The sequence below is a fragment of the Triturus cristatus genome, chromosome 3_1 (genome assembly GCF_964204655.1).
Source record: "Triturus cristatus chromosome 3_1, aTriCri1.1, whole genome shotgun sequence".
Classification (NCBI taxonomy): Eukaryota; Metazoa; Chordata; class Amphibia; order Caudata; family Salamandridae; genus Triturus; species Triturus cristatus.
In genome coordinates this window covers 1,043,014,708-1,043,039,526 of record NC_140583.1, presented here as the reverse complement: position 1 = coordinate 1,043,039,526, position 24,819 = coordinate 1,043,014,708, and the positions used below count along the sequence as shown (strand labels likewise).

Below are 24,819 nucleotides of genomic sequence, written 5' to 3'. Positions count from 1 at the left end.
GGCTGGGCACCAACACCATTAAGGGCCGTGACTCTGACCGCCACCCCGTCAGGACCTGAGATCCTGGTAGAGGCGGCGGTGTGGACTCCGACAGTATAGGGTCCGACTGCATGATCTGGCGGCCAGACCGAAGGACTGTCGGTCTGTCGGGCCACCACCAGCTGCCTGTCATTGGCAGTCCGACCAACATCGTAATCAGGCCCTATGTTCCTGTCCTCCTGAGGAGGGTAATAAGTAAGGGCCTGGACTCTTAGAATTGTGGGCCTGTTCTGCGATTTGCACCCACCGCTGAATGTGAAGTGGTTGCGGTCACCGCCCATTACCTGATACCGAATTAGCAACAGACAGATGCTCCTACATACCTGCCGCTCTTCGTGGTTCCCATGAATCTCAATGAAGTCGCCAAACACTTTCACCTGTAGCTCCTCGGGGGAAAAATGCTTCACATCCAGGTTAATGGAGAACTTGTCCTTGTCAAACCGCATCTAAAAAAGAAACGTGCACACTGAAATGCATGAAATGCAACGCATGCGCATTAGAAATAACCACAAGCTGGTGAGAGTAAGACTGTGTGTGTCATGAATGACTAAAACAGCAAGCATGATAGGGCCATCCCCATATAGGAGCATATTACCCTGTTCTCTAATTAGCTCAGTGTCTTCATTACATTTCTTCCTCTACTTTTATTTTATGTTTGTATCATAACATGCCATTGGGGGAAACGTTATTAGGTCTAAACCAATAGCAAGTGGGAATCATATCAATATCTTCCTCGAGGTGAGAACAGTCTCATATACACTGATGCCTCAATTCACGAGTAACTTTCATGCTTAACCTCCCACAGCAATGTCCTTCAGTTCATACTCCATTAACGTGCACCATATATGGATGACATACAAGTAATTATGATGGAACACATTTCAAACTTTGCCCTTGAAGCTGGACGTGATTGGCATGATTCGGTCTTGCACAGTCTGTGAAAATGGCCTGATTCATAACTTTACTCAACTCCACTTTTTAAAAAAATCTCAACTAGGGGAGTTTGTAGTAAAATATTTCAAAGAGGGGGAATTTTCATAAAGTGTGTTCTTCTGGATATTTTTGCTTGCTAAGTCCAGATGGAATTTTGTATGGGAAATATCACTTTCAGGGAACTCCTACACAACTTAACAACCATCCACCACCATCACAAATATCTCCCCTTAACGTTTTCTTGTTTTATGCCATGCCTAGGGGCCCTTTGTGGGCAAATCTAGTAGCCTGCTTTTAACCTCTCCGATAGGCCCTAACATGTCCTGCCTAAACAGCAACCCTAAAAACATTTTTTAAAAGAACTTCAACCCTGCTTTTATGGAACTTTTCATATTCACCATGCTGGAAGAATATAATGTGCCTGGAAGCAAGCTTCTCTTCGCTAACTCTTTTTGAAACATAACACCACTTCCTAATGTTCGGGATCCTTCCCCATAGCTTCTCTTCACTCTTAAAACCCAGCGACCGCCTGGCCACACTACTCTCACCAGAAGCCAATCACAGTCCTCTATGCCTGCCTTGTCCAGTACTTCTGCCTCACATGCTAGTATCCTTGACCAGCAATTCCATTTCCTGTTCTTGGCACCTAGAACGTGTTCCACTTCAAAATGATACTCCAATAACTTTAATCTTAATCTAAACCACCTGGTTTGTGATTGGTCTGAATCTGAAACTCTCTTCTCTGTACATACATATTCAATGTATCCACAGCAAACATTCAAGCAACCATCCCCTTGTCAATGACTGAGTAGGACAGATCCGGTGGTCCCTGTCAGACCTCGACATGAGACGTCACATCGGTTGGTCAGGAAATGTACCACATGGAGGAGATGGAGAACTTTGCAGTGGAGATTACAATCATGGAATACAACTTCTTCCAAGGTCGGGTCGATGCACGCTGCTGCAGCTACCGGAGAGCGCAACTTGACTTTCTGGTCAGAGAGGGTAGAGCACTCTAAATAATCAGTGGATGCTGAAGGCTCTCTCTGGCAACATTGGTTGTCCCAACCTTTACACTTAGGGCCTCATTTATGGCTGCGCTGCCCTATGCCAAAGTGAAAGAGCAGGAAGGCACAGTATCTAAGCAATACGGTGCATTCCTGTCCGTTCTGCCTGCGCTGGCACCGTTTCGGTAGTCCAGCACCAATGTAGGCACGCTTGCACCATGCTCCGTTGCAGGCAGGATTGTGTTTGTGCAGGAAGGGGCATCTTCCTGCACAAAAACAGTCCAAAGAGGAGTTTACTTCTTTCTACGTGTGCTTAAGCAGCACAAATAGAAAGAGTGAAAACAAGGAGAAATAAACATATTTCTCCTCGTTACGCCTAACCTCAGGAGGCGTACAGATTTGGCACTTCCCCAGGTTTACATCACTTTGTAAATATGGGACAGCGTCAAATTCCATGGGTCTTTCGAGGGAAACCCCACTTCAACACCCATGGAACGCCTCCCTGGCGATTGGTGCTTCGTCGCCTTACTCATGATTTATGAGGCCACTCAAAGCCACACAGGGTTGCTTTGAGTGGCTTAATAAATCTTTATGAGAGCCCTGCGTCACGCATGCACCACTTTAATTGGTGCAAAAGTGATGCAAGGCTCTCATAAATAAGCCCCCCAGTTCGCACCTGTTTCGTGCTGGGAACAAAAGTCTTGCCATCTCTCTCTGTCTTCCTCTTCTCTCTCTCTCTCTCTCTCTCTCTTTCTCTCTTAAACCGTGCGACTTCTTCCCCTAAGTTCTGACAGGTGCTCCCTACTCCACTTTATCCTGATACGGGGACTGTGGCCACTTGTAAGAGGATAATACATCCGGGAAGATTCCTGCCTACCTGCTGGGGATACCGCTGCTGCTGCTGCATTCCGCCATCGACGCTGCAGCTCCTGGGCTCCCTTCTGCTCCGTGTCTCCCCCGCCACCGCCACTTTACATCGCGGTCGAGCGCGGGGGGAGACTACAGCCCCCAGACTACCTTGCGGCCGCTGACGCCGCCAAACGCGCCCGGAGGCGCTTAAAAGTGCACGGCTCCCTCGGGGGAGCGGGTAATACATCCGGGAAGATTCCTGCCTACCTGCTGGGGATACCGCTGCTGCTGCTGCATTCCGCCATCGACGCTGCAGCTCCTGGGCTCCCTTCTGCTCCGTGTCTCCCCCGCCACCGCCACTTTACATCGCGGTCGAGCGCGGGGGGAGACTACAGCCCCCAGACTACCTTGCGGCCGCTGACGCCGCCAAACGCGCCCGGAGGCGCTTAAAAGTGCACGGCTCCCTCGGGGGAGCGGGTAATACATCCGGGAAGATTCCTGCCTACCTGCTGGGGATACCGCTGCTGCTGCTGCATTCCGCCATCGACGCTGCAGCTCCTGGGCTCCCTTCTGCTCCGTGTCTCCCCCGCCACCGCCACTTTACATCGCGGTCGAGCGCGGGGGGGGACTACAGCCCCCAGACTACCTTGCGGCCGCTGACGCCGCCAAACGCGCCCGGAGGCGCTTAAAAGTGCACGGCTCTCTCCGCGTCGCGGGACGCGCGCGGGCGACGCCGGGCTAAGCCCGGGACAAGGGCGGGACCGTCTGTGGCCGTCCGGGGCCGGAGGAGGCCGGGCTGGGCCCCTCCTCTAAGCTTTGGTGTAGAGTGTGCTCCTTTTTATTGTGGATTTTACCGATTTGTGCCATAAGGTTTTCATTGCTTATTGTCGTGGGCACACTAGAATCATGGGGAAGCACTCCAAACTTACAGCTAGTCGTCCGATGACTAGACAACTGGCGAACTCTACCTCTCAGTTCCCGAGTCTTACAGCGATTGACAAGATGCTGCAAAAGACAATTGGGGTGGTGGCTACAGCCATTGAAAACACAGAAAAACGGCTGTCGATTACACCGGCATTCAATATGGCCCCCCCTCTAGATGGTTTGTCTGATTATTCTTCTTACCAGGTGGATCCTGATGCCATGTCTTCTATGCTGCCCTCATTCACACAATTACCGTGCGCTCAGGCTCAAATAGATGAGCCAGCGCTAGTGGAAGAGGGGTTATCATCATCCTCCTTTGTTTCTATTGTGGCCCCTATAAAGCAGGCTAAGCCAAGGAAAAAACAAAAAAAACAGAAATTAAGAAAGAGGAGATTTTTACCAGCCCCTGTTCCAGACAGCTCTCCCCCTTCGGCCCCGATCCTTCGCCCCCCTACTTCTATCCCTCCGACCTGGGCGACTACTCTTTTAATTGATCTCCAGTCACACATAGATCAGTCTCTAAACCTCCTGGCTAAATCCCTGTCATCCAAAATTGACAGGTTGGTTTCCCTAGTTAACTCTAAAGGTTTTGGGAAGAAGCAGCCTATCCAGGACCCTAAGGCCAATTTGGGCAGTTCGGAGGGTGCTAGTCTTCAAGTAAATCTATCTAATTCTACCCCCCTTTCTCAACCACCTTTACCCCCGACCCAGGTGTCCACGGATCTGGGCCAGCCTCCTATGGTGCATTCAACTGCCCCCTCCCTCAACGCTGGACCTCATTTGTCCCTGACTGTGCCCCGAGTCCCTACTGTTGTTCCAACCCATGAGTTGCCAACCCACTGCAGGGATTTAGTTTCTCGGAACACAGACGGGGCCGGTCCCCGCCTACCTGAGGGGGGGGACCGACCCCTCCGGAGCTTGGAAGATTCTCATCTTCTGGTCCAGCTTCCTCCGGAGGCAGCACCTTATGTGATTGTGCTCACGGGAGTTCCATCGGTAATGAATGGAAGGGGGGAATCCTATCTTGAACTAAAAAACAAAGTCATCCACTGGCTGTCCAAAAATAGACCTTTGAAGGGAGTAGGGAGAGGGGAGATCCTTCACGTTCGGAGGGTTAACTGGCTAGGGACCCGCTCAAAAGACATAGGGGGGGACTGTGTCTTGATTAACTTTAGGGACCCCAGAGTAGTAGATTACATTCTGATGCAGGGAGGGCAGTACAGAAGGGGTGCTATTGAGGCATTGCATTTGGGGTATTTTTATTCCATCTCCAACACTTTGGTCTCAGCTGATTTACCTTACTTCCACCAGGCCCCACACATTTCGTATTTTAACATCCCGGTTGAAAACCGTTTTGGTGCGCTAAATGAGGTGGACTGACCACTACAACCGAGTCCTTACAAGGGAGAGTTGACGCCCGTGGGGGGGAGCCAGGCTGAGGATGTTTATGATATAATGACGAAGGTTGCCCCGGGATCGGTGAATGGCCCCGAGCCCCTTTCTCCTCTGTCCCTGTCTCCCTGTCTACCAGTGGGCTATTTAGGGTCGAACCCCCTTGTCCATTCTGCTTCCCACAGCCCCCCTTCTCCCACCCCTCCGGTTGACAGCCCACCTTGTATACCATTCCGGAAACCATTAGTTGGGTCCTGGAATGTGGCCGGTTTAGAGTCCAAACTCTCTGATCCCGAGTGGGGAGAGTTAATGGACAAATATGACATCTGTATATTTCAAGAAACCTGGCTACGGTCTATACCTCGGAGGGTGGGTTACGCATCTTTTGCAGCCCCAGCAGTCCAGGGGTTGCGTGGGAGACCTTCAGGGGGTCTAGCTGTTTGGGTTGCAACACACCTGGGGTGTTCAGTAAAGCCACTGGATTCAAAGTCCCCTGATATTCTATGCCTCCTCCTAACTTTTCCTGCTAGCTATTCACTAGCAGTTATAAATGTGTACTTGCGCCCCCAGCCGGTTCAGTTAGGTTTGACGATTCTGGGCGCCCTGGATAATGTTCTACATTCTCTTCCACAGGCGTCCCATAAACTTATTGGAGCAGATCTCAATTGCCACTTCGAACCTCTCCCAGGGATTCCTTCCCCTACCTGTGAGGAGGACGAAATTTATTTAATCCCTGATCTCATTTCCTACCCGGCCAAACGTCTCTCCCCCCTTGCCCTCGAGATTAATAGGCTTACCATTGCACACTCCTTGCGGGCCTGCAATGGCAGACTCTGCCCGGACGTTCCGGGGTCTTTTACCTTTAACAGAGCTGGGAGCTGTTCGTCCATTGACTATGTTCTGGTGAATGTAGAATTCTGGGGCCATTTGGCCTCTTTTTCTATTATCCCAAGGGCCGACAGCGATCACAACCTATTGTCTCTGGAACTGATTAACAATCTAGGTGGTAGTGAATCCTCTAGGCCCCAATCTCCATTACATAGTGAGAATTTGGCCCTAGTGGCAGGTGGCAGACGGATCAGGTGGGAAAGGGTTGCGACTGACGATCTAAAGTTGGCTGATTTATATAGTGCTGTGACCTGCTCTCTGGAAGCAGTCCTCCATCTTTTGAGTCCTGCGGGGGATATTCCGCAGTCCCGCTTTTTTGAACTCCAGACTATTCATAAGGATTTTCTTGGTAGTTTGGCTAGCTTCTTCTCCTACAACCCCATGGTCTCAAAACCAAGGCCCCTTAGGCCCGAGCATTGGTTCAATGGTACCTGTAGGCGGGCCAAGTCTGCCCTGCTAATAGAAGTGAAAGAGGGCACGCTGTCCAGTATCCGGGCAGCCAGGGCCACCTATAAAGACCTGATCAAGGAAGCAAAAGCCGAGTGGGAGGATCTAAGGTGGCAAAATTTACTCCAAACTCTAGCTGACCGTGATTCGAGGGCGTTTTGGAACATTGTTCGATCGGGCTCGGTAGCCAGCACCCCAGCATTTATTCCTAATCTTAGTGAGGAGGTCTGGCTCGCCCATTTCCAACCCCTCTTCTCGGCCAGTAACCCTCCGGCTAGCAACGTTGCAGGCCTCTTACAGATTGATACTGCAATGGACTTGCTGAGCCAGGTAGAAACTGAGTCTAGCCTCTTTTCTCTCCCAGAGATTGAATTGGCCCTCAATTCCCTTTCGGTGGGGAAAGCTCCAGGGCTCGACAAGATCCCCGGTGACCTCTACCGAAGTGATGTAAAAATCTGGGCACCTTATATATGTGTATATTTTAATGCTATTTTGCAGGGCCTTAGGATCCCGGACACCTGGCTGGGTGCAGAAATTATTCCCATCCATAAAAAATCTTCCCCTTTGGACCCAGCCAATTACCGCCCCATAAGCCTGATTGACGTTCTTCAGAAGCTGTTTGCCCGAGTCCTATTATCCAGACTGCAGTTCTGGATGGAGGACCAACACATTCTAACCTCCCTACAGGCGGGATTCCGAGCTAAGGTTTCTACTATTGATCAACTATTTAGATTACTTTTAATCTATTGGAAAACAGTCAGCATGGGTGCCGGTAACTTGTATTTGATCTTTGTGGACCTTCGGTCCGCTTTTGATATGGTGCAAAGGGAAAAACTTTGGGCCATTTTGCTAGAGATGGGTGCCCCTCCCTATCTTTGCCACTTATTCAAACGTCTCCACCTAGGCACCTATGCAAGGGTGAGATATGGGAGAGGCGGGGAACTTTCTAGGCCTTTCCCGGTAGAGAAGGGTGTGAGGCAGGGCTGCGTCCTGGCCCCCACCCTTTTCTCCCTCTTCATTAATGGGCTGATTGAGTACCTTTTGTGCTCCGCTAACCTGGACTCCCCTGTTTTGGCGGGTCGTAAGGTCCCGGCCCTGATGTTCGCTGATGATACGCTCTTGTTATCTCAATCTTACATGGGCATACAGCGTACATTAGAGGCCCTTTGCTCGTTTTGTAAAATCAGGGATCTGGAACTGAACCTTTCTAAGACCAAATTTATGGTGTTTGGTTCCAATTCGCTTAACTGCCCCCACCCCAAACTAGGAGAGATTGAATTGGATAGGGTTGCCACGTTTGACTATTTTGGGGTGACCCTTAATGATAAAATGAATTGGGGATCCCATTTGGCAAAGGCTAATTTGAGACTAGCCCAATCAGTGGGGGGTATCCTGAAGGTGTTTAATAATTCTTCGTGCAAACCTCTGGGCCCCCCGATGGAAATCTACAAATCACAAGCCAGAGGAGGAGCACTTTATGGTGCTGAATTATGGGGATATTCCACCCCCGCCTCCCTCTCATCTATTGAGAATTCCTTTATTAGGAGACTGCTGAATTTACCTGTCAGCACCCCACTAATCCCTCTGAGATGGGATCTAGGTTTGATTTCCATAGAAGAGATTGCCCTGAATCGTCCTCTTCAGTTCTGGAGGCGTCTTTGGTCAACGCCCGAGTTGGAAAGCTATAGGCTCGATCTCGGAGACATTTTGGCAAGGGGCAATTCGGATAAGATCCCCTGGCTTGCCCACATAAAAAACCTTTGCAACCTAATAGGGATGAGGAATTTATGGTCTGCACCGGAAGTGACCTGCTGTACAATCTCGAAGAACTTATTGAGGGAGGTTTTGAAATCCTTTAGGAAGGGTATCTTACTCCATTCCTCCCTGGGTAGGCTCACTGATACCTTTCTGGATATTAAGTGCAGCCCCCAATTTGAAGTCTTCCTAGACGTGATCCAACCTCCTCTGGCTAAGAAACTTTATATACAGCTTAGACACGGCTCCCTTCCACTGAGAGATTTCACCCATAGATGGTCTAACGTTGCAAACCTCGTTAGCTCTTGCCCCCTATGCTCTGCCATTCGCGAAACAGAGTTGCATGTTGTTCTCTTTTGCCCCTTATACAATATTGCACGAAAAAAATGGATCATCCAGCTATGCAAGTCTAGGGGCCTTAGGGACTACAAGGAGGTGTTCAGAATTCTGAAATATGACACCACCCCTTTGGTAGTGTTTGCAATGGCTAAATTCCTCCTCTCAATGTGGTTCGCCAGGTCCAAATTTTTGTCTTCTGCTACTCAGCCCCCTGAGTCAGTACTACCCTGTCCATCATCATAGTACTTTGAGGTATATGTGTATGTTACTGGCCCTGGATCAATTCTAACTTTTTTCCCGTTTCGTGGAACAGATCTTGTTTTTATGGTGTTTGTTCTATGGAACTGTTTTAATGTTTTAATGGATTTCACTCTATACAATGTTATTTAATCATGTTTTTTAATGTATTTATGTATTTATGTCTTTTTATGGTATTTTACCGAAATAAAAGCTTTGACTGACTGACTGACTGACTTGTAAGAGGAACTGGGTTGCTATCCCTCAAGCCACAGGTCAAGGATTGTGAAAGTCGCAGGGTGCAGAAAGCAAACACTACAGCACATTCCTTCCTAATCACTTTTTGTGTCAAAAACTGCACCTAGTCAACATCCACTTGCAAGTATCGTGATTATCACTCCATGCCCAGGCACAAACAGACTGAGCACTGGTGCTAATAACGAAGTACTTTTCGTACACCACTTGTTCCTGACGATCCTATACATATTGTCTTCCTTTCTTAAAAGCCTTATTAAAGGTTCAAATAATAGGCAAAACTCTGCAGAAACTTGTCATGAAGTTCTGCCGGCCACTTGCATGACATTAAGTGCTCTCTGTTGACTGGACCTGGGACTTCCTCAAAAACCTTCAGCAAACCCAGCCTTGAAGCAGCTCCCTCACTCACAATTATGCACTCAATGTATTCTTCCTATTCCACCTTTAAGGTGCATTTTCTTTCAGAAACAAAACCCTTCGTCTTTCATTCTTGCCAACATCTGCTGCAGTCTCTCTGCAGATTACTGTTCACCTTTCCCATAGATAAGCATGTCCTTGAGGACCAGAACTCCTTTGATTCCTTTGAGAATTTCCCCCATCAACCTCTGAAAAACTGCAGTGGTCGATGCAAGACCGAACAGCATTCTACAATCCTACAACGATTGGTGACAACCACAATAACCTGTCACTGAGTTTGATTACCCTTTGCTCACACAGCTTATTAAGCGGTGTGGCCAGTTCTCCCCAAATACTTAAGGGCAATTTATCCTTCCTCAGTGAAACATTAGACTTCACTTGATCTTCAAATCAAACTTGCTCAACTTTCCCAATATCACTTCAAAACTCTCCCTATGTGTGAAAGTGATTTCTTGCACGTGTACAATTTGGTCCAGGATACTACACTCGGACAGTAAGAGAATCTAATATTTACCACCGGGTTAGCACGATGCCAAGACATGCAGGCCCGGCCGGCACAGATGAGAGAGGTGGGGGGAATCGACAGACGACATGATTGGTAAAATGTAATAAAAAAAATAATAAAACAACTTACCTTGCGCTCGCCGCATCATCAAAGTGGTTTTATTATTATTTTTTAATTCAATTTTACCTATCCTATTATCTTTTGACTCCCCCTCCCACCGCTCTTACCTGTGCCAGCCTTCCCTCCCTTTATGGTGCCAACCTGGGAAGTATGGGCCCTGCCTGAAAACGTGGATATTTCCTCAAAAACGGCATTCTTTTAAGTTAATCTGCCCGTCAAAGAAGTCTAAAGTTCCATTTAGTTCCTCCCTACCCACCAGGTGTTAACATCCAGAGGTAATATATTCATGAATGTACCTTTTGTACAAGGGTATCCTCAGTAATAATGGATATTATGCAACTGGAATAAATCAACAGAGAATGCATACACCCTCTGCCTCAGAACTGGTGACAGGGTCTTTAAATTACAGAATTGTCATTCATCCTAGTCATTTTCACCACACCCCCTCATACTCTCAGTCAAATCACTTTACTCCGAAACAACATTCACTGGCATCTGTTCTGCTGCCTTACATCTGTGCAGACCACACTTGTCACAGTCTTTCTTTCCAGTCAAGCAGGGCTTTACGAGGCCATATGCGATCCGGGCCCACACCCATAGCATCCTGTTTTGTCTTGAGGCCAATTTTAGATGGCAGTCCCTTGCCACTGGTCACCAAATGACCATGATGGGCCCTTAGTCTATACCTCAAACACCTGTAGCTTAAAGGCTATATACAGAAAATTAAACGTTGTCAGAACACCTGAATCAAACGTATTTATTTGTTTGTTTGAGGAAAAGCAGTGAAATGGTTACACGAAAGTTAGAGCTGAAGAATTTTCAGCCATTTTATGTGTTTTGTACTGCATCACAAGACTGAGAAGTGACAGGGTATTCTGATCCATGACATGCACTCACATTTATTTTAAAAAAGTACTCACTAGATGGCACTGTCGGACAAGCAAGTTAGATCTGAGGAACCTCCGACATTGCAACTGAAACATTAGTGCACTAATGGATTGAAAAGTCAAATAAACCGAACCCATGGTGCTCATTTTATCAACCTTAAAATAATGATAGGCTTAAAAGGTTCTTTGTTTTTTAAGCACACTCTGGTCTGTGTGTTAGATTCATTATTCCAATTCGCTATTTTACCACCTTAAGGAGTAACCTTTTGCCATCAAGCTAAAACAGGTTGTTATAGGTGGACTGGGACATTTCAGAGCAGACTTCCACATGTAGAATGGAATCCAGATCCCTTGACTGAGTCAGAGCACACCCCAGATTGACAGAGGCTAATACAATGCCGTTTGGAATGTCTGGAGCCAAGTGAAAGGGCATCCCTTCATCAGTCTTTGCGATGGATGGCCTGAGAGCGCAACATGCTGGCAGGAGAGGAAACAGTGTTTTACCTTATCTGAGACTCACCTCCTGGAACCCTTGGGATATTTATAGGGTATGCACCAGGGTTGAATTGGGATTAAAAATCGGCCCGGGCACGCTCAAAAAAGTGGCCCACATTTTCGTATTGCCTTTCCTCATAACTAGGGGTGGGCGGAATTTGCGAAATTAACTTTCGCAAATTATCGCGAAAATGTTTAAAATTATCGCAAACAAGCGGAAATATCGCGAAGATGCGGAAGTTTTTTTCCGGCATGTTCGCGAGATTTTCTGCATGGTTGCGGGTCGCCAATTTACCCAAGTGGTTGCTTGCGGGCACGGCCATCTTGTTTTGAGTTGTCTCGCGGTGCATGATCGCGAGAAGAAAGACGTGATCGCGCGACGCATGACGTCACTGCAGGCGCGAACTGTCGCGAGACAGCGCAAATGGCTAAAAACAATACAACATCTCATGGAGAACGCGACCGGATCAAGAAAACTTGTCGGCGAACGCAGGGATTCAGGTAAGGCGATCGCGCGCGCGCGAGAATGTATTATTTTACAGCGCGAGCAAGAAACAAATTATCGCCAAGCTACGGAAACCGGAATTTTTGACATTTTCGCGCTCTCCGCGGAACGCGAAAATGTCAAATTATCGCAATTTCCGCGAACGGAACGAAATTTTCGCCCAGGCCTACTCATAACACTGCTTCGGCGAAATTTTATAAAAAAGGTGGGGGATGAAAAAAATTCACCGATTAGTTCACACCGGTGAAACACACCTGGAAACAAGTGGGGCCGCTTTTGCTCAGGCCCCCTGCCTCCGCTCAATCTGCACACATTAATTGGCCGGCCCAGCGAGAGAAAGGGAGTGACACCTCTGCCGTTGCTAATTGGGATGTAATGGACACCCATCTACCTCCAGAAAGGCCACTCAGGCACCCACTGGGCCACTGGCGGCATCGAACAACGCAGAAATCACCTAACCCACCACAACGCCCATGAATGCCACCTTGACACAGAGTACGGCAAGGCAGCACTTTGAACTGCCTTGACTTACTCCATATCCATGAGGCCATGCAAAGCCACGCAGGGTGACTTTGCGTCACCTCATAGATATGATTGAGAGGCCTGTGCCACCTGATCGTCATAAAAAGTGACCCTCCGGCAGCCCAGGCCTCTTCCAAATGATTGCCTAATTGTGGTGCTCCTTGTTTTTTTAAGGTTTGATGTTTTTTTCAATTGAACTTTCAAATTGTGCAGCTGACGGTGAATTGTTTGCTATGTGCAATAAGCTCAGATTTATGTGGAAACCAACATTGCCTTCAAACTTACATGAATATTGAGTCTATTCTGTAAGGTAGAAAAGAGAGGTGGGTGGCTGGCTGTGCCAAGACAGCCCCCATTTGGGAGCTCATTTATGAGGTTTTGCCGTAGGGCAGCGCCGCAGGCCTTCCTGCAGCGCTGCCCTACGGCAATAGAAAAGGGCAGGAATGTGCCGTATTTATCAGATATGGCGCATTCCGGTCCTTTTGCCCTGCCCCAGCGCACAATGGACTGCTGTGCGCCAATGCAGGCACCTTTGTACCACGGTGCAAGGGTGCCTGCATTGCAGGGATGATTATTTTTTGCAGGAAGGTTTCAATCTCAAGAGGCTTTTTCCTCTTTCTAAGTGTGCTACAGAATGCAGCACACATAGAAAAAGGAAAAAGGAGGAGAAATAAAGATATGCCTCCTTGTTGTGCCTCCCTTACGCCTCCCCTGGTGAGGAGTACGTTTTTGGTGTTGCCTCAAAGTTACGATTTCTCGTAGATCTGGGGCATTGTCAAAAAGCCATGGATGTTGTTGGGAACACCCCCAGCAACACTAATGCATGCCCCTTAAACCCAGAAAACTGTGTTAAGGGGAACAATATTCACGAGGCAACATTAAGCCAAAAAAGTGTCTCAGTGCTGCCTAGTAAATATGGAGCAGGCTCCTACACCACAGAACGTCACAAAAATTGATGTTTTGGCGGTGCGAGGGGCCTCATAAATGAGGCCCCAATTTTATCTCCCAGACCCTACTAATTCCCACCAATGCCCATGATTGTTTGGAATGTTCACATATTAATTGTAGGTGAACTCCTATGTAAGGGTGGTGTCTTTCTTCGACCTGCCCACAATATTGCCACAACTCGTCTAAGTTGCTCCTGCATTCTCGAAGACACCACCAACAGATATTGGTATAAGTAGGTTTTCGAAAACTGCCACCTGGTAAAAGAACAATGATATCATTTCAATACCACTCACTTATAACTTTCCCACATAATTTTACAAATCTTGGAGAGAAAGGGTGTGGCCTTAACCATGACTAGATCCTGCTTCTGCCATTGTGTTTTCATTTACTCTTTTATACTCATTTTGAATTTTTCATTTTTTTAAAGTTGGTTCTTTTATTTGAAACCAGTTTAGCTAGCAGTAACCACCACAGTGACATTATCTCGGAGCAGCTGCCAACCCAATGATCATGCACAAGACTATCATTGACGTCTATAAGTGAGAAAATATGAGATATTTTTTACATGCATTACATAAAAATATTGCCCTAGTTTTATAGCAAAAAAACCCCCAAACTATTGACAAGTTAATCTAAGTCAATGATAATTACATCCCTAACTTTGAATTCAAGGCAGTGCAAATACAACTCAAGGATATAGGCACTTATTAGGAATGGTCCGGCAATGGTGTGATATGTATTGCATCTGATATAATCCTACTCCATTAAGTTAGATTCTTTTTTCAGGTGCGATAAATGCCACCCAATTCTGAGTTTATAGAAAATAACACGCAGATTTTGATGCTTACTGTTCTGGAAAATAGAGGCATTTTTACCAGATAAAAATTGACAGGTTTCATCTGTTGATATTTATCACAAAACTCAGTATTGTGTTATGTGAGGTGACAGCAACTATAATTGTTTTAATGTTTACTGTTGGATCTCGATGAAGCGAATCCTGCTCTGAGGTACACCATAATGTTGTCTGCTAACATCACGATAGCTCCAAAGGGATCCAAAATTCACTACAGAATAGGGACTAAATTCTGATTTTGGTGCATCCATCATGATCCCTAAGATAATTTACCAAGCAAGAGAAGCCTCCTAAAGTCTCACAAACCACTCACCAACCAACTCGGTAAGGGAATTCCGTGATATCCTAGAGTGCTAGATGTTTCTTAATATTTTCATTCCATAGTAAACCCTAACCATTGGCCATCAATGACGCATCCATCTTCTGTTTCCTGTCTAGATTACAATAGTTTTGAATATGGACAATTGATCACCATTTGAGCCTCCTGTGCTCATCCAAAGAGAATGGTTCTAGAAGCAGCGGGGAAAAAATGATTTGGTGTTTCACATTTTAATGCAGAATTTTACTGTTTCTTGACAATATTCTGTTTTTATAAGTCACTTAGGGAATATGAGGCAGGTCTCTGATGAGACCTTCTTGGTCCGCTGCTAGCACTACACATCCTTGAGAAGTGCAGAATTCAGGGAGATGCCTGATGTAAATACTGAATAACACCAGTGACCAAAGCATTGGGACAGAAATGAGTTTTGAAAAATATTTGAAACCTAGCCTGAAAAGAGTATTTGCACATCAGGTCCTTATGCTGTAGCACTTGTCCAATTTTCATTTCCAAGCTTATAAGGCCTCCCAAGAATCATACTCTTAGAATGCTCCCTAGAGTGACCCTTGGCCTATACAAAGGATGACTCACAAGGCCCCTGTAACTGTCCCTCTCCATTCGAGATGTTCTAGACACAATTATGTAATATGTAAGCTGTTTCTTCTGTAATTATCCTTCTGTCTTGCCAACTGTCACCTCCAGCTCTCAGTGTGCAAATACCTGACCAATGTAAAGGACTCCACATCAGTCTGCACCATATGTAAACCCAAAATGAAGTAAATTAAATTAAGCCATCTTTTTTTTTTAAAGCCAGATTTAGCCAAGAATTCATTAACATTTCTTTACATGTGTATTTGATTAGATCTGCCATAGTCCAGGGGGTTGAAGAAGGTAGTCAAGTTTAGATACTTAGGTCTAATTTTGCCCTTAGTCTTATATGTTCTTGGGGTGACTCCTCATGCTTTTGTTGGGTCTTGACCCACAATGCTTAAATTGCAGGGTCCCAAAGTTTTTCTAAGGAGAAAGTACTGCCAATTGAGTACGTTGACAAATCCCAAGGTTGCCTATTTTTGATCCCACCTCATAATTCCTTTTCTCTCTCCACTCAAGACTTCCTGGGCTGGTTCACAAAACCTTTTTGACTGGTGCTGCTGCATGCCCTTGATGATATCTAAGGCATTTTTAAGAGTATTTATGTAGGTGGTGATGTGTGACAATAATATGTGTGTATATTCAAGACACACTACAATTGGTGTGCAGGAACACCACAGCACCATATTATAATAATACTCACTAATAAGCAATAGAGCACAATACTAAAAAAGAAACAACACAAAATGCAACAATAAACCAACAGACAATATACAATACAGCACCACAATGCAAAAACTAGAACACTGCAATGAAAAAAGAATGCATATTAACATGAAAACATAACGTAACAATACAACACACTAATAAAACACAGCACACTGCACAACACTAACACAATAATACACCCAGCAATACATGACAGCACACTTGCACACATTTTCAATTGAATTGAGTTAGGTCTTGTGTTTTTGTGTTAGGTAGTTGTGGTGTGGTGTTATTGTGTTATGGTGCTGTGTTATTATTGTAGTTTTGTTGTGTGGTTTTACTTTGTGGAATATTGTTGTCCTCTCGTAATAGTGTCCTATGGTGTCATTGTCATGTATTATGCTTGAGCTTTTGTGGTGTTGCTGTGTTCTGTTTTTAAGTGTGCTATTGTGTTATTTTATGTTCAGATTTTTTGTTCTTTTTGCGTTGCATTTTTGGGTCGTGCTGTGATTTGTTATAAGTTATGTGGTGGTGTGTTGTTGTTTGTGTTCCATTTTATTGTGGAGGTGATATGTTTTCCTACTGTTGGGTTTTTATGTTTCATTATTGCATTGTGTTATTTTGTTGCACTTTGGTTGCATTCTGTTTTAGTTACTTTTTGTTGTTGTGTCGTTATGTTTTTGTTGGGGTATTTTGCTTTGTGTTATGTCATTGAACTATGATCCGCAGTCACTTTAGCTATTTCAACAAATGCTTCTACATTTTGAGCAAAAAACACATTAATTTCAATTTTCACTGAGAAACAGCCATTTGCTCCTCTCTAATGTTGTAATATACTGCTGATCCAATTCTTCCACATCTTGAGACACCAGTCAGCCACAACTATGTCAGAGACCATACCTTATTTTAGTAATGCTAATGCTCACTTTAAGTGAGAGGGCTTTCCTGTCTCTTTATCCCACTCTTGTAGGTTTGTTTCATCTCTGCCATCTGCCTTTGCCACTGTTTTTGTATATTTGTCTTACTCCATCTTCCTTCGTTGTCTGCCTTGCTCTCTTCTGATGGGTCAAAGTCTCAACATGAAAAATATGTATTGGCCCCCAAAAATGAATGTTGGGGCCCACCACCTGAATAAACGGAACACTGATTTGAGTAGATCTGCCAGAATCCAGGAGGTCGAAGAAGTAACACTATAGCTTAAGCTATAGGTTTCAATGCTTCCTCAGTCTGTCATTTTCTTGGGGTGAATCTGAGCAACTCGTTTGGGTTCCTGGGGTACAGAAGAAGAATATGTTCACAAAAAGCACAAGAAAGATGGGAATTACTGGACCGAGAGACCTATGCAAACCCTCCCTTCCCACCCCCCCCCCCCCCCCAATCGAGAAGTGTAAAAAAGCATGCCAGAGTTGTGTCTGAACTTGTGCAGGTTCAAACACTTTGAGATAGATCTTACAGCAAATTAAAGAAAGCAAGTTTTAAGACAGAAGGGGATGCTAAGACTGGTAATGTTAAGCAGTCACTCCTACAGTGGAGGGTAAGACTGGAGGTGGAAGGGTTGCCATAAAGTTAATCGCCTGTGCACAACCCACTGAGATATCTATACAGCTTGCAGGCTTGTATATTGTTGTACCTTTGTGTTAAACGAACTTTCCTTGTGTGTCCTGTGCAGAAAATATTCATAAATACGAAGAGGTTAATTTTCCGAGCCCTAGGCCTGCCACCTTCTCACATGTATAAAAATTTGCCTCACAACCATGGAAAAAATCGGGCATCTTCACCAAGATTATGTTCAGATATAGAACATTCTCGAAAGAGAATTGAGAATTTATACCTGGAGTGGACCTACAAATCTAACTCACTTGTCCTAAAAGAACTGGTAGATTGCTGCCTTGTAAGTAAGCATATTGCTCTCCTGTGACAGCCCTCATTTTGTTATATTTTGGAGCAAATGGCTTATACCTGAAAACAGTGTCGGCCGCCACTAACATGGAGTGGTGGGTGGGGTTAGTGCGGGGAGGATAAGGGGGGGAGCGTGTGCGGGGTAGATGCGTTACTATAATAATTTTTTTAACTCACCTGACGCCGCATCCTGCGTTGCTCCTTCTCACCTCTTCCTGGTCCCAGCAGGCCCTTGGACACAAACTCCCATCCAATCCCCGTGCTGCAGAGCAGCCCTGGGATTGGCCTGAGTGGGCACGAAAGTCTGTGGGGTTTCTCCAGCCCGGCTGTTCAATGCAGCTGGGCTGGAGTAATTAAGTGCATATGTGTGTTTTGATCAGCCTGAGACGGCCGGGCAAATACATATGCGTACTTAGGAAGTGCATAAGCACCCCTCCTCCCCATGGCTCGCCCCTCCCTTCGCAAGATGGCTCAGAGCCGGCAATTTTCTTTTTTTCCATTTGCTGGCTTTGCGACATGCAGTGGGATGAGGCTCCTCCGCAATGGCGGAGGAGCGCCACTGCCTGCAAAACCCTATATACAGAACATAGCAAAAAGAGATTTATCAAATCTATAATTACTGATTCTAATTGTTGTTTGTCTAAGAATGTCTTGGGACTCCATGCCAAGCTCCACAGAGTCTCAATTTTTGGCATTTGGTGAGCGTTCCTACTTTTTCTGTTAATTTAACATGCCCGATAAATAGATTGAGTTGTGTTGCAGCAGAATTCCGTGCTCATAGTAATACCATGTGTCAGTGATGAGAAGAGGGATCTGACTGCAAAATGTTGTCATTGACGCACTCACACATTTGGTTGTACCAGTTTCATACAGAGCCGAAGTAGAGGACAAGAACGCTTTCTAAGTTTTAAGTTGTCAATTTGGAATCAGGAGACTTGAATGTTAATTTCAACCTCACACATTAACAGATATTGTGTGATGGATATGTGTGTGTAGGAAAGTGGAACATCATGTGGTCTGGCTGGGTAGGCTTACCATGTAATATTATCACAATGCTCCAAAGATGGTCCTTGGATTCACACAAAGAAATCCTTAGTTCAGTCCCGGGAGAGTGGCAAAGAACAGTCAGGCTATACCAGAGGAACATGTGTTAAGCATTTCAGAGTATCAACATGGATGATAAGTGATTGGTACGACTCGAGAGAAATCTGTCACCAATTTATAAAAATGGAGTGTATTTTTATCTTAATTTAGGCACCTAAAAAAAAACATAATATCATGCATATAACTGGAGTTATAGATTTTTGAAGCAATATTAAATAAGTGCAGGAAAATACCTTAAAAAGATTAAGAAAAAACATTAGTGACAATCAGTCACTTGCTGGTTGAGTTACATGGAACCCTTACAGGGTTAAGGCCATGCAGGCCTGAGGACCAGGCCACAAAAGTTAGATCAATTTTACCTAGCCCGTGGAGTCCGGTAGCAGAGTTGTCCTGGCTTGGTGTTGATCAGAAGCTGCGATGGTGCTGATTTTCCCCTTACACAGTACTACAAGAAACACAATGCAAAAACACAACAGATACACAGCTGCTGACATCGGATGATGGTTGCGCGGTGTTCTTTGTAGATGCAGCATCGAGTGTGGGTGTTGGTAACTGGATTGATGACCAACAAGCCTTGACAGTGGTAAGCACAGTGAAAAGGTACTGGAACTTCACTGGGTCCAGGGGGGTGAGGTAACAGGCTGAAACTTCAGGACAGACAAGATGCACTGGACCACCAAGATTTGGGTGATCCCACTGAGGGCCCAATGTCCACCGATTCTTTGGATCCGGTGAGTGTTTTTACATTCCGTTTGCAGGGGACTAGTGGCACTAGTCCAGGAGAGGTGAGTGTGCTTCTGGCTTCCACAGGGGTTCCTCTTTTCGGAAGGGCCAAGTTATAGCCAAGGATGAGAGCTGTTCACTAAGTTCACTAAGTTCCTAGTCTGTTGTAACACAGACAAAGTCTCCTTCTGTTGGTTTGCTGCTGTGGGCAAAGCCCTGTTACTGGCAACATGGGTCTCCTCTTGGTCCTTCCTTGATGCAAGTTGTTCAAATCTGAGGTTCTGGTGTTATGGGGGTCTCTTAAATCCTAGATTATGGGGAGTTAGGGGCCTGGGAGCTAGTAGCCTATGGGTAGCTAGCCCCAGCAGCTAGTCTGCCCCTCAGGAGACTGCATCTGGCAGTGTAGGCCACCTTTTCTACCCAAAACCCTCTAGACTGTCATTCCTAAAGATGGCATAAATCAAATTGAAGTGTACAGACCAGGTTGCTCACCATGGAGGTATGGCTTGCCTGCTGTGGGTATACACCTCCCTACATAGCTAATTTCCCACCTGCCCTGGTGCAATTGTACCTGGGGCAGGGCTCTTTCCTCCACTGATAGTCGTCCCTGATGCATATCAGAAGTGGTGCAGCCTTTGAAGCTCACCGCTTCACTGGCCTGCTTGGGAGGAGGGAGGTGTGACCTCCTTCCTGCCCAAGCCTTTGCTCCTGGCTCCTGGGAGTGATGACACAGCCTGGGAGGAGGTCACAATCCTGTCTTGGCAGCAGCAGGTGAGGGAAAGTGCGGGCTGGTCAGCCAGAGCACAGAGAAGCTGAGACAATCAGGTGGGCAAACTCTAAGGTGCCACCTGGGTGCATAACACATCAACCAGGGCATGAGAATCATGTCAGGAGTGAGAAGGTACATTGTTTGATACCAGGCATGACAAATTTTAGTGGGACCATAATAGAGCTGCCAATCTCGGGTGGCAGCCCATGTTATCCTATGGACCACTAACACTTATAGTAGGTTCCAATGGAGGAAACCACTATAGGGACATATAGGTTTGCACTTATATGCCCTCACATGTAATATACTGCCTCCTGGGGTGAGGCGACCTGCCTTAGGGGTGGCTGATATATAGTAAAGGTAATGCATTTGACTGTGCCACATATGGTGAGGGCACCGTCGAGTTTGAGCAGTGTGCACTGCTCCTGCTGTCTGAAATAGCAAGCTTGGGTCACCCAGGGTGGCACAAAACCGTGCTTCAGCCCTCAGGACCCCTTTACAATCAATGCCCTGAGTCCTCTTGTTACCATGCGCTAGAGATTTATAACGGGTACAGTCTTTGCCAATTTACCTAGTCAAACTTAACAGTTTTAGGAGAGAGCACAGGCACTGGGGTCTGGGCAGCAGATTCCAGTGCATTTTCAGAGTCATAGCCATAAGCATTTGGACCAAAAAGTGGGAGGGGGTGACCATACAGAAAGGGGCACTTTCCTACAATGTATGTATGTGGGACAGGTACAGTGCAAACCTAACCAAAGGCCGCAAAGCACTATAAAGGGTCAAAGGCAAGCATACTGGCAATGAGAGACAGGACAGGGAGCTGGTTATTGGATTGTTGCTGCATCATGGTGTAGTGTTCTTTAAAGAGGTGCATCTTCAACTCTTTCCAAAAGTGGAGCAGTGCTGGGGATCCTGATGGATACATGGATGTTGTTCCAGATTCTGGGTGTCTAGATGGAAACCGCATGCTGCACTGGAAAGGCCTGGAAAGTTGGAAGAACCGCTTTACTCCCCACTGCCTCTTGGAAGTAACTACTAAAACTGAGGGGCAAATTTACAAGCCCCTTATGCCAAATTTGCGCCGCTGTTGTGTCACTTTTGTGGCGTAGCGGCGGCGCAAAGCCAGCGCCATGCTGTGGGCTAGTTACAACGTGACGCATCTAGGGAGATGCGTCACGTTGTAAAGCCCTGTGCCACATGTGGGCGTTCCTGCACAGGGGGGGGGGGGGCGTTCCGGCGCAGGAACGACTTCCGAAAAGTGGCTGAGTAAAATCTACAAGATTTCACTCAGTCACTTTTACAGCCATGCTGCGACAAAACCCTGCGCCTGCTTGAAGCAGGCGTAAAGATTGACGCAGCATGTTAGGGATAGGGGTACCCCGAGCCTTGCTGGAACTGCGTTGCGCTTGCGACGCAACTCCAGCAATGCGCCGCCTTTCCGCGGGGGGATGCGACACGCATCTGCCCATCTGTGCGCCACGGTGCGCCGCATTGTAAATACGGCGCATCAGTGGTAGCGCACGGGTGGGCAGATGCGTCGAAACTCTTCTGGCGCATCCCTGCTGATTAGCAGAGATGCGCCAGAAGTAGTAAATCTGCCCCTGAGTGCGCAGAGAAATTAAATAAATGGTGCTCTGGATCAGTACGTACATTGCTGTCTTAAAAGTATTAGTAGTGTTAGGCTTTTCTGGAGCGATGGCATTACAAGTCTATTCTATGGTATATGTGGTGAAATGCATGTGAATTCAAATCAAACGTATACATTGCAGCGTTGAGGAAATAAAAGTTGTTTGATTGGTGCAAGAGATTGGAAGACTGGTTCATTGTCTTTCACTAATTGAAAGTTGCCCGCAGATAGTGATATATGTGGATTATCTCCTGTTACTTTATTCATCTTATCCAGTCATGCAAGCAGGTGTCCACATCTCCACGTACCTGTCACTTCGCAGCAGTTTACACCATTTATACAGTCTCAGCAATGAAGCCACTTGATGAGGTTAAACTATTCTCTTACTTCTGAGTAAATGTAAATTAATACTTGTATAGCACACTACTCACCCGCAAGGGTCTCAAGGCGCTTGTACGAATACCGCTGTGGAACCCATCCTGGCTTTCCCTGTGAGGTGCCCACTCCTGGGCACCCCCAAGGTGGAGGCCAGGCATCCTTAGCGTTGTGGGGGCCATTGTGGAGATTAAGCAAGCTATTGCCCAGAGTTGCAGAGTGGGACTCCATGATTGGAATAGGCAGAGAGGCGAGAATTATCAGGTCCTTGGAATTTTTTAGCCCAAGACCCGCCGAGGCGGGGAATTGAACCCTGGTCCCGGGCCAGACCTCTGCATCAGGGTCTGCCGCTCTAACCATTGAGCCACACTTCTCCACTGAGTGGAGTTATTGTGGTGCTGTGCTCACCTGCTTCACACCCTCAGACGGAGGGGCAGGCGGGGCAATTTCCCCATGCCCCGGGGCACACTATAGGCAAGGCTGGAGGCATGCGCATCATGTTTCCAGTGCTAATTTGTAAAAAGAAATAAGATCCAGGGCCCTCGTCAGGAGGCCACTGCAGCTTGCACCACCCATTGACCGTCAGCACAGCCATGACAGTACTCACACAGCTACTAATCATCACACTCCAACGAGTGTGGCAATTCAGACTGTTCGAGGCCCCCAAAGCTATAAGAATGGCTTGGGACACATGTATTGGTTATTTTTAATGTATATTGAATTAATAAAACAACTGTTGCCCTCATTATCTGTAAATCACACAAACCGCGCCACCATGTGGCAGCTGTCATAAGTGCTGGTGTTGACAATGAAATGCCGGTGCCGAGCACTTGAAACCACCGGCACAAATTAAGCACTGCATGTTTCACAGTGCATGTCATTTACTCCTAGCCTATGCTATGAAACAGGCCATACCCAAGCTGACATGCCACTCTTGCAGCTGACTAGGTGTGAGTGACAGGCACACATAGGTCTTGAGAGCACATGATGTGCGCCCAGTACCCAAGAATCTCCCACCTCGCTACCAGTGCCAATAGAGCAGTGCTAGTGAAGCGGTGACAGCCGGGTCCCATCATTCTTCACTGCTCCATCTGTTCTGCAGCCTGAATGTCAGGGCAGCACCAGTAGGCTGAGGAGAACAGCTCTTAGCTCAGTCCCGACATCCCACCCTGCTACAAGTGTTGCTGAATATCACTATACTTAGAGCAGGGTGAGAACTTTTAAATTAAAAAAATCATTTTTGATTGTTTCACTTTTGTGCATTAGATTATATCACTGGAGTCAGTGGCCTTTATTAGAATTAGGGAGTCACTCTCCTCTGCCCTAGTGATTTTATTAATACCGCAAGAGCAAGTCAGTTGCATTGTGCACCCTGTACAGGCTTATATTTTTATAGCTGGAGCAACATTATGGCCTTATAGCCATATACAAGAGGAATTTTTTTCCGGCGTGCATCATTAATAGAAATGTTTCAATGGTGCTCTCAAACGTGATGATAATGACAAAGGAAGCACAGTGAAGAAAAGGAATTGTCTAGAATCACACAGTTTGGTCAAGCTGATCAAGTGAGTAGCCAGAAAATTAAAATACCCCCCACTTGAAATATATCTCAAATCAGACAGAGCGCGCGAAGATAGCCAATTCAAGCTTCCTAAGAAGAGTTTCTTTCGCTCGCCGTCCATCTAGCCATCCATTTGCCTATCTATTCATTCATTTATCTGCCCATACTTTCACCTTTACACATACACACCCATCCATCTTTTCACCCATCCACTCATCAATATGTCCATGTATCCATCTATCTTTTAACCATCCATTCATTCACTCTGTTTCATCAGTGCATTCTTCAATACTCCCATCCATGCACACTTTGGCCAGTCGAGCCTCTCACTCCATCCAGCCATTCATTTATACTTTCATTCTATCTTTAACCTTTCTTCCATCTTTCTCTTCACGTTTCCTTCCTTCCCGTCACCCTTCTGTCACTTTCGTTCTTTTTCCCTTTGTATCTACCCATCTTTTTTCCTCTCATCCTCTCTTTTTCCTTCATATCTTTCTCTGTTATGCTCATTGTTTTCCAATGTGTTCCTCTCTCTGCATGTTCTACTATTCAACTTTTTTTCCTTTGAGTGTTCCTTTCCTTGAGCATGCCATCTGAAAGCTCACACCCCTCTCTCATGGTATTTGTAGCAGTGCTATTGATGGGCATTTTGTCTGCAGACATAAGAGGCCCGTAAACAATTAATGAATGTTTATTAGAAGCCAGCTCATCAGCTTATCTGAGTTACAAATCAATGGGGGGACCCAAAACTCCACTGAACCTGGGTAGGTACGGTACAAAAGGAGAGAGGTCACAGTGAAAATGACTAGAACATGAAATTCAACAT

General features: G+C 46.2%; 2 protein-coding genes across 2 annotated transcripts in view; one reads left to right on the top strand and one right to left on the bottom strand.

The window, feature by feature from the left end:
* HSPB2 (heat shock protein family B (small) member 2) overlaps nucleotides 1-24,819 on the top strand; it is a 246,183-nt gene that overhangs the window by 70,525 nt on the left and 150,839 nt on the right. The gene's annotated exons all lie outside the window — the stretch shown is intronic.
* CRYAB (crystallin alpha B) overlaps nucleotides 1-24,819 on the bottom strand; it is a 45,130-nt gene that overhangs the window by 14,494 nt on the left and 5,817 nt on the right. The window contains exon 2 of the mRNA XM_085646438.1: nucleotides 363-485. Within this exon, the coding sequence (XP_085502564.1) occupies nucleotides 363-485 (123 nt within the window). The remainder of the gene's footprint in view (nucleotides 1-362; nucleotides 486-24,819) is intronic.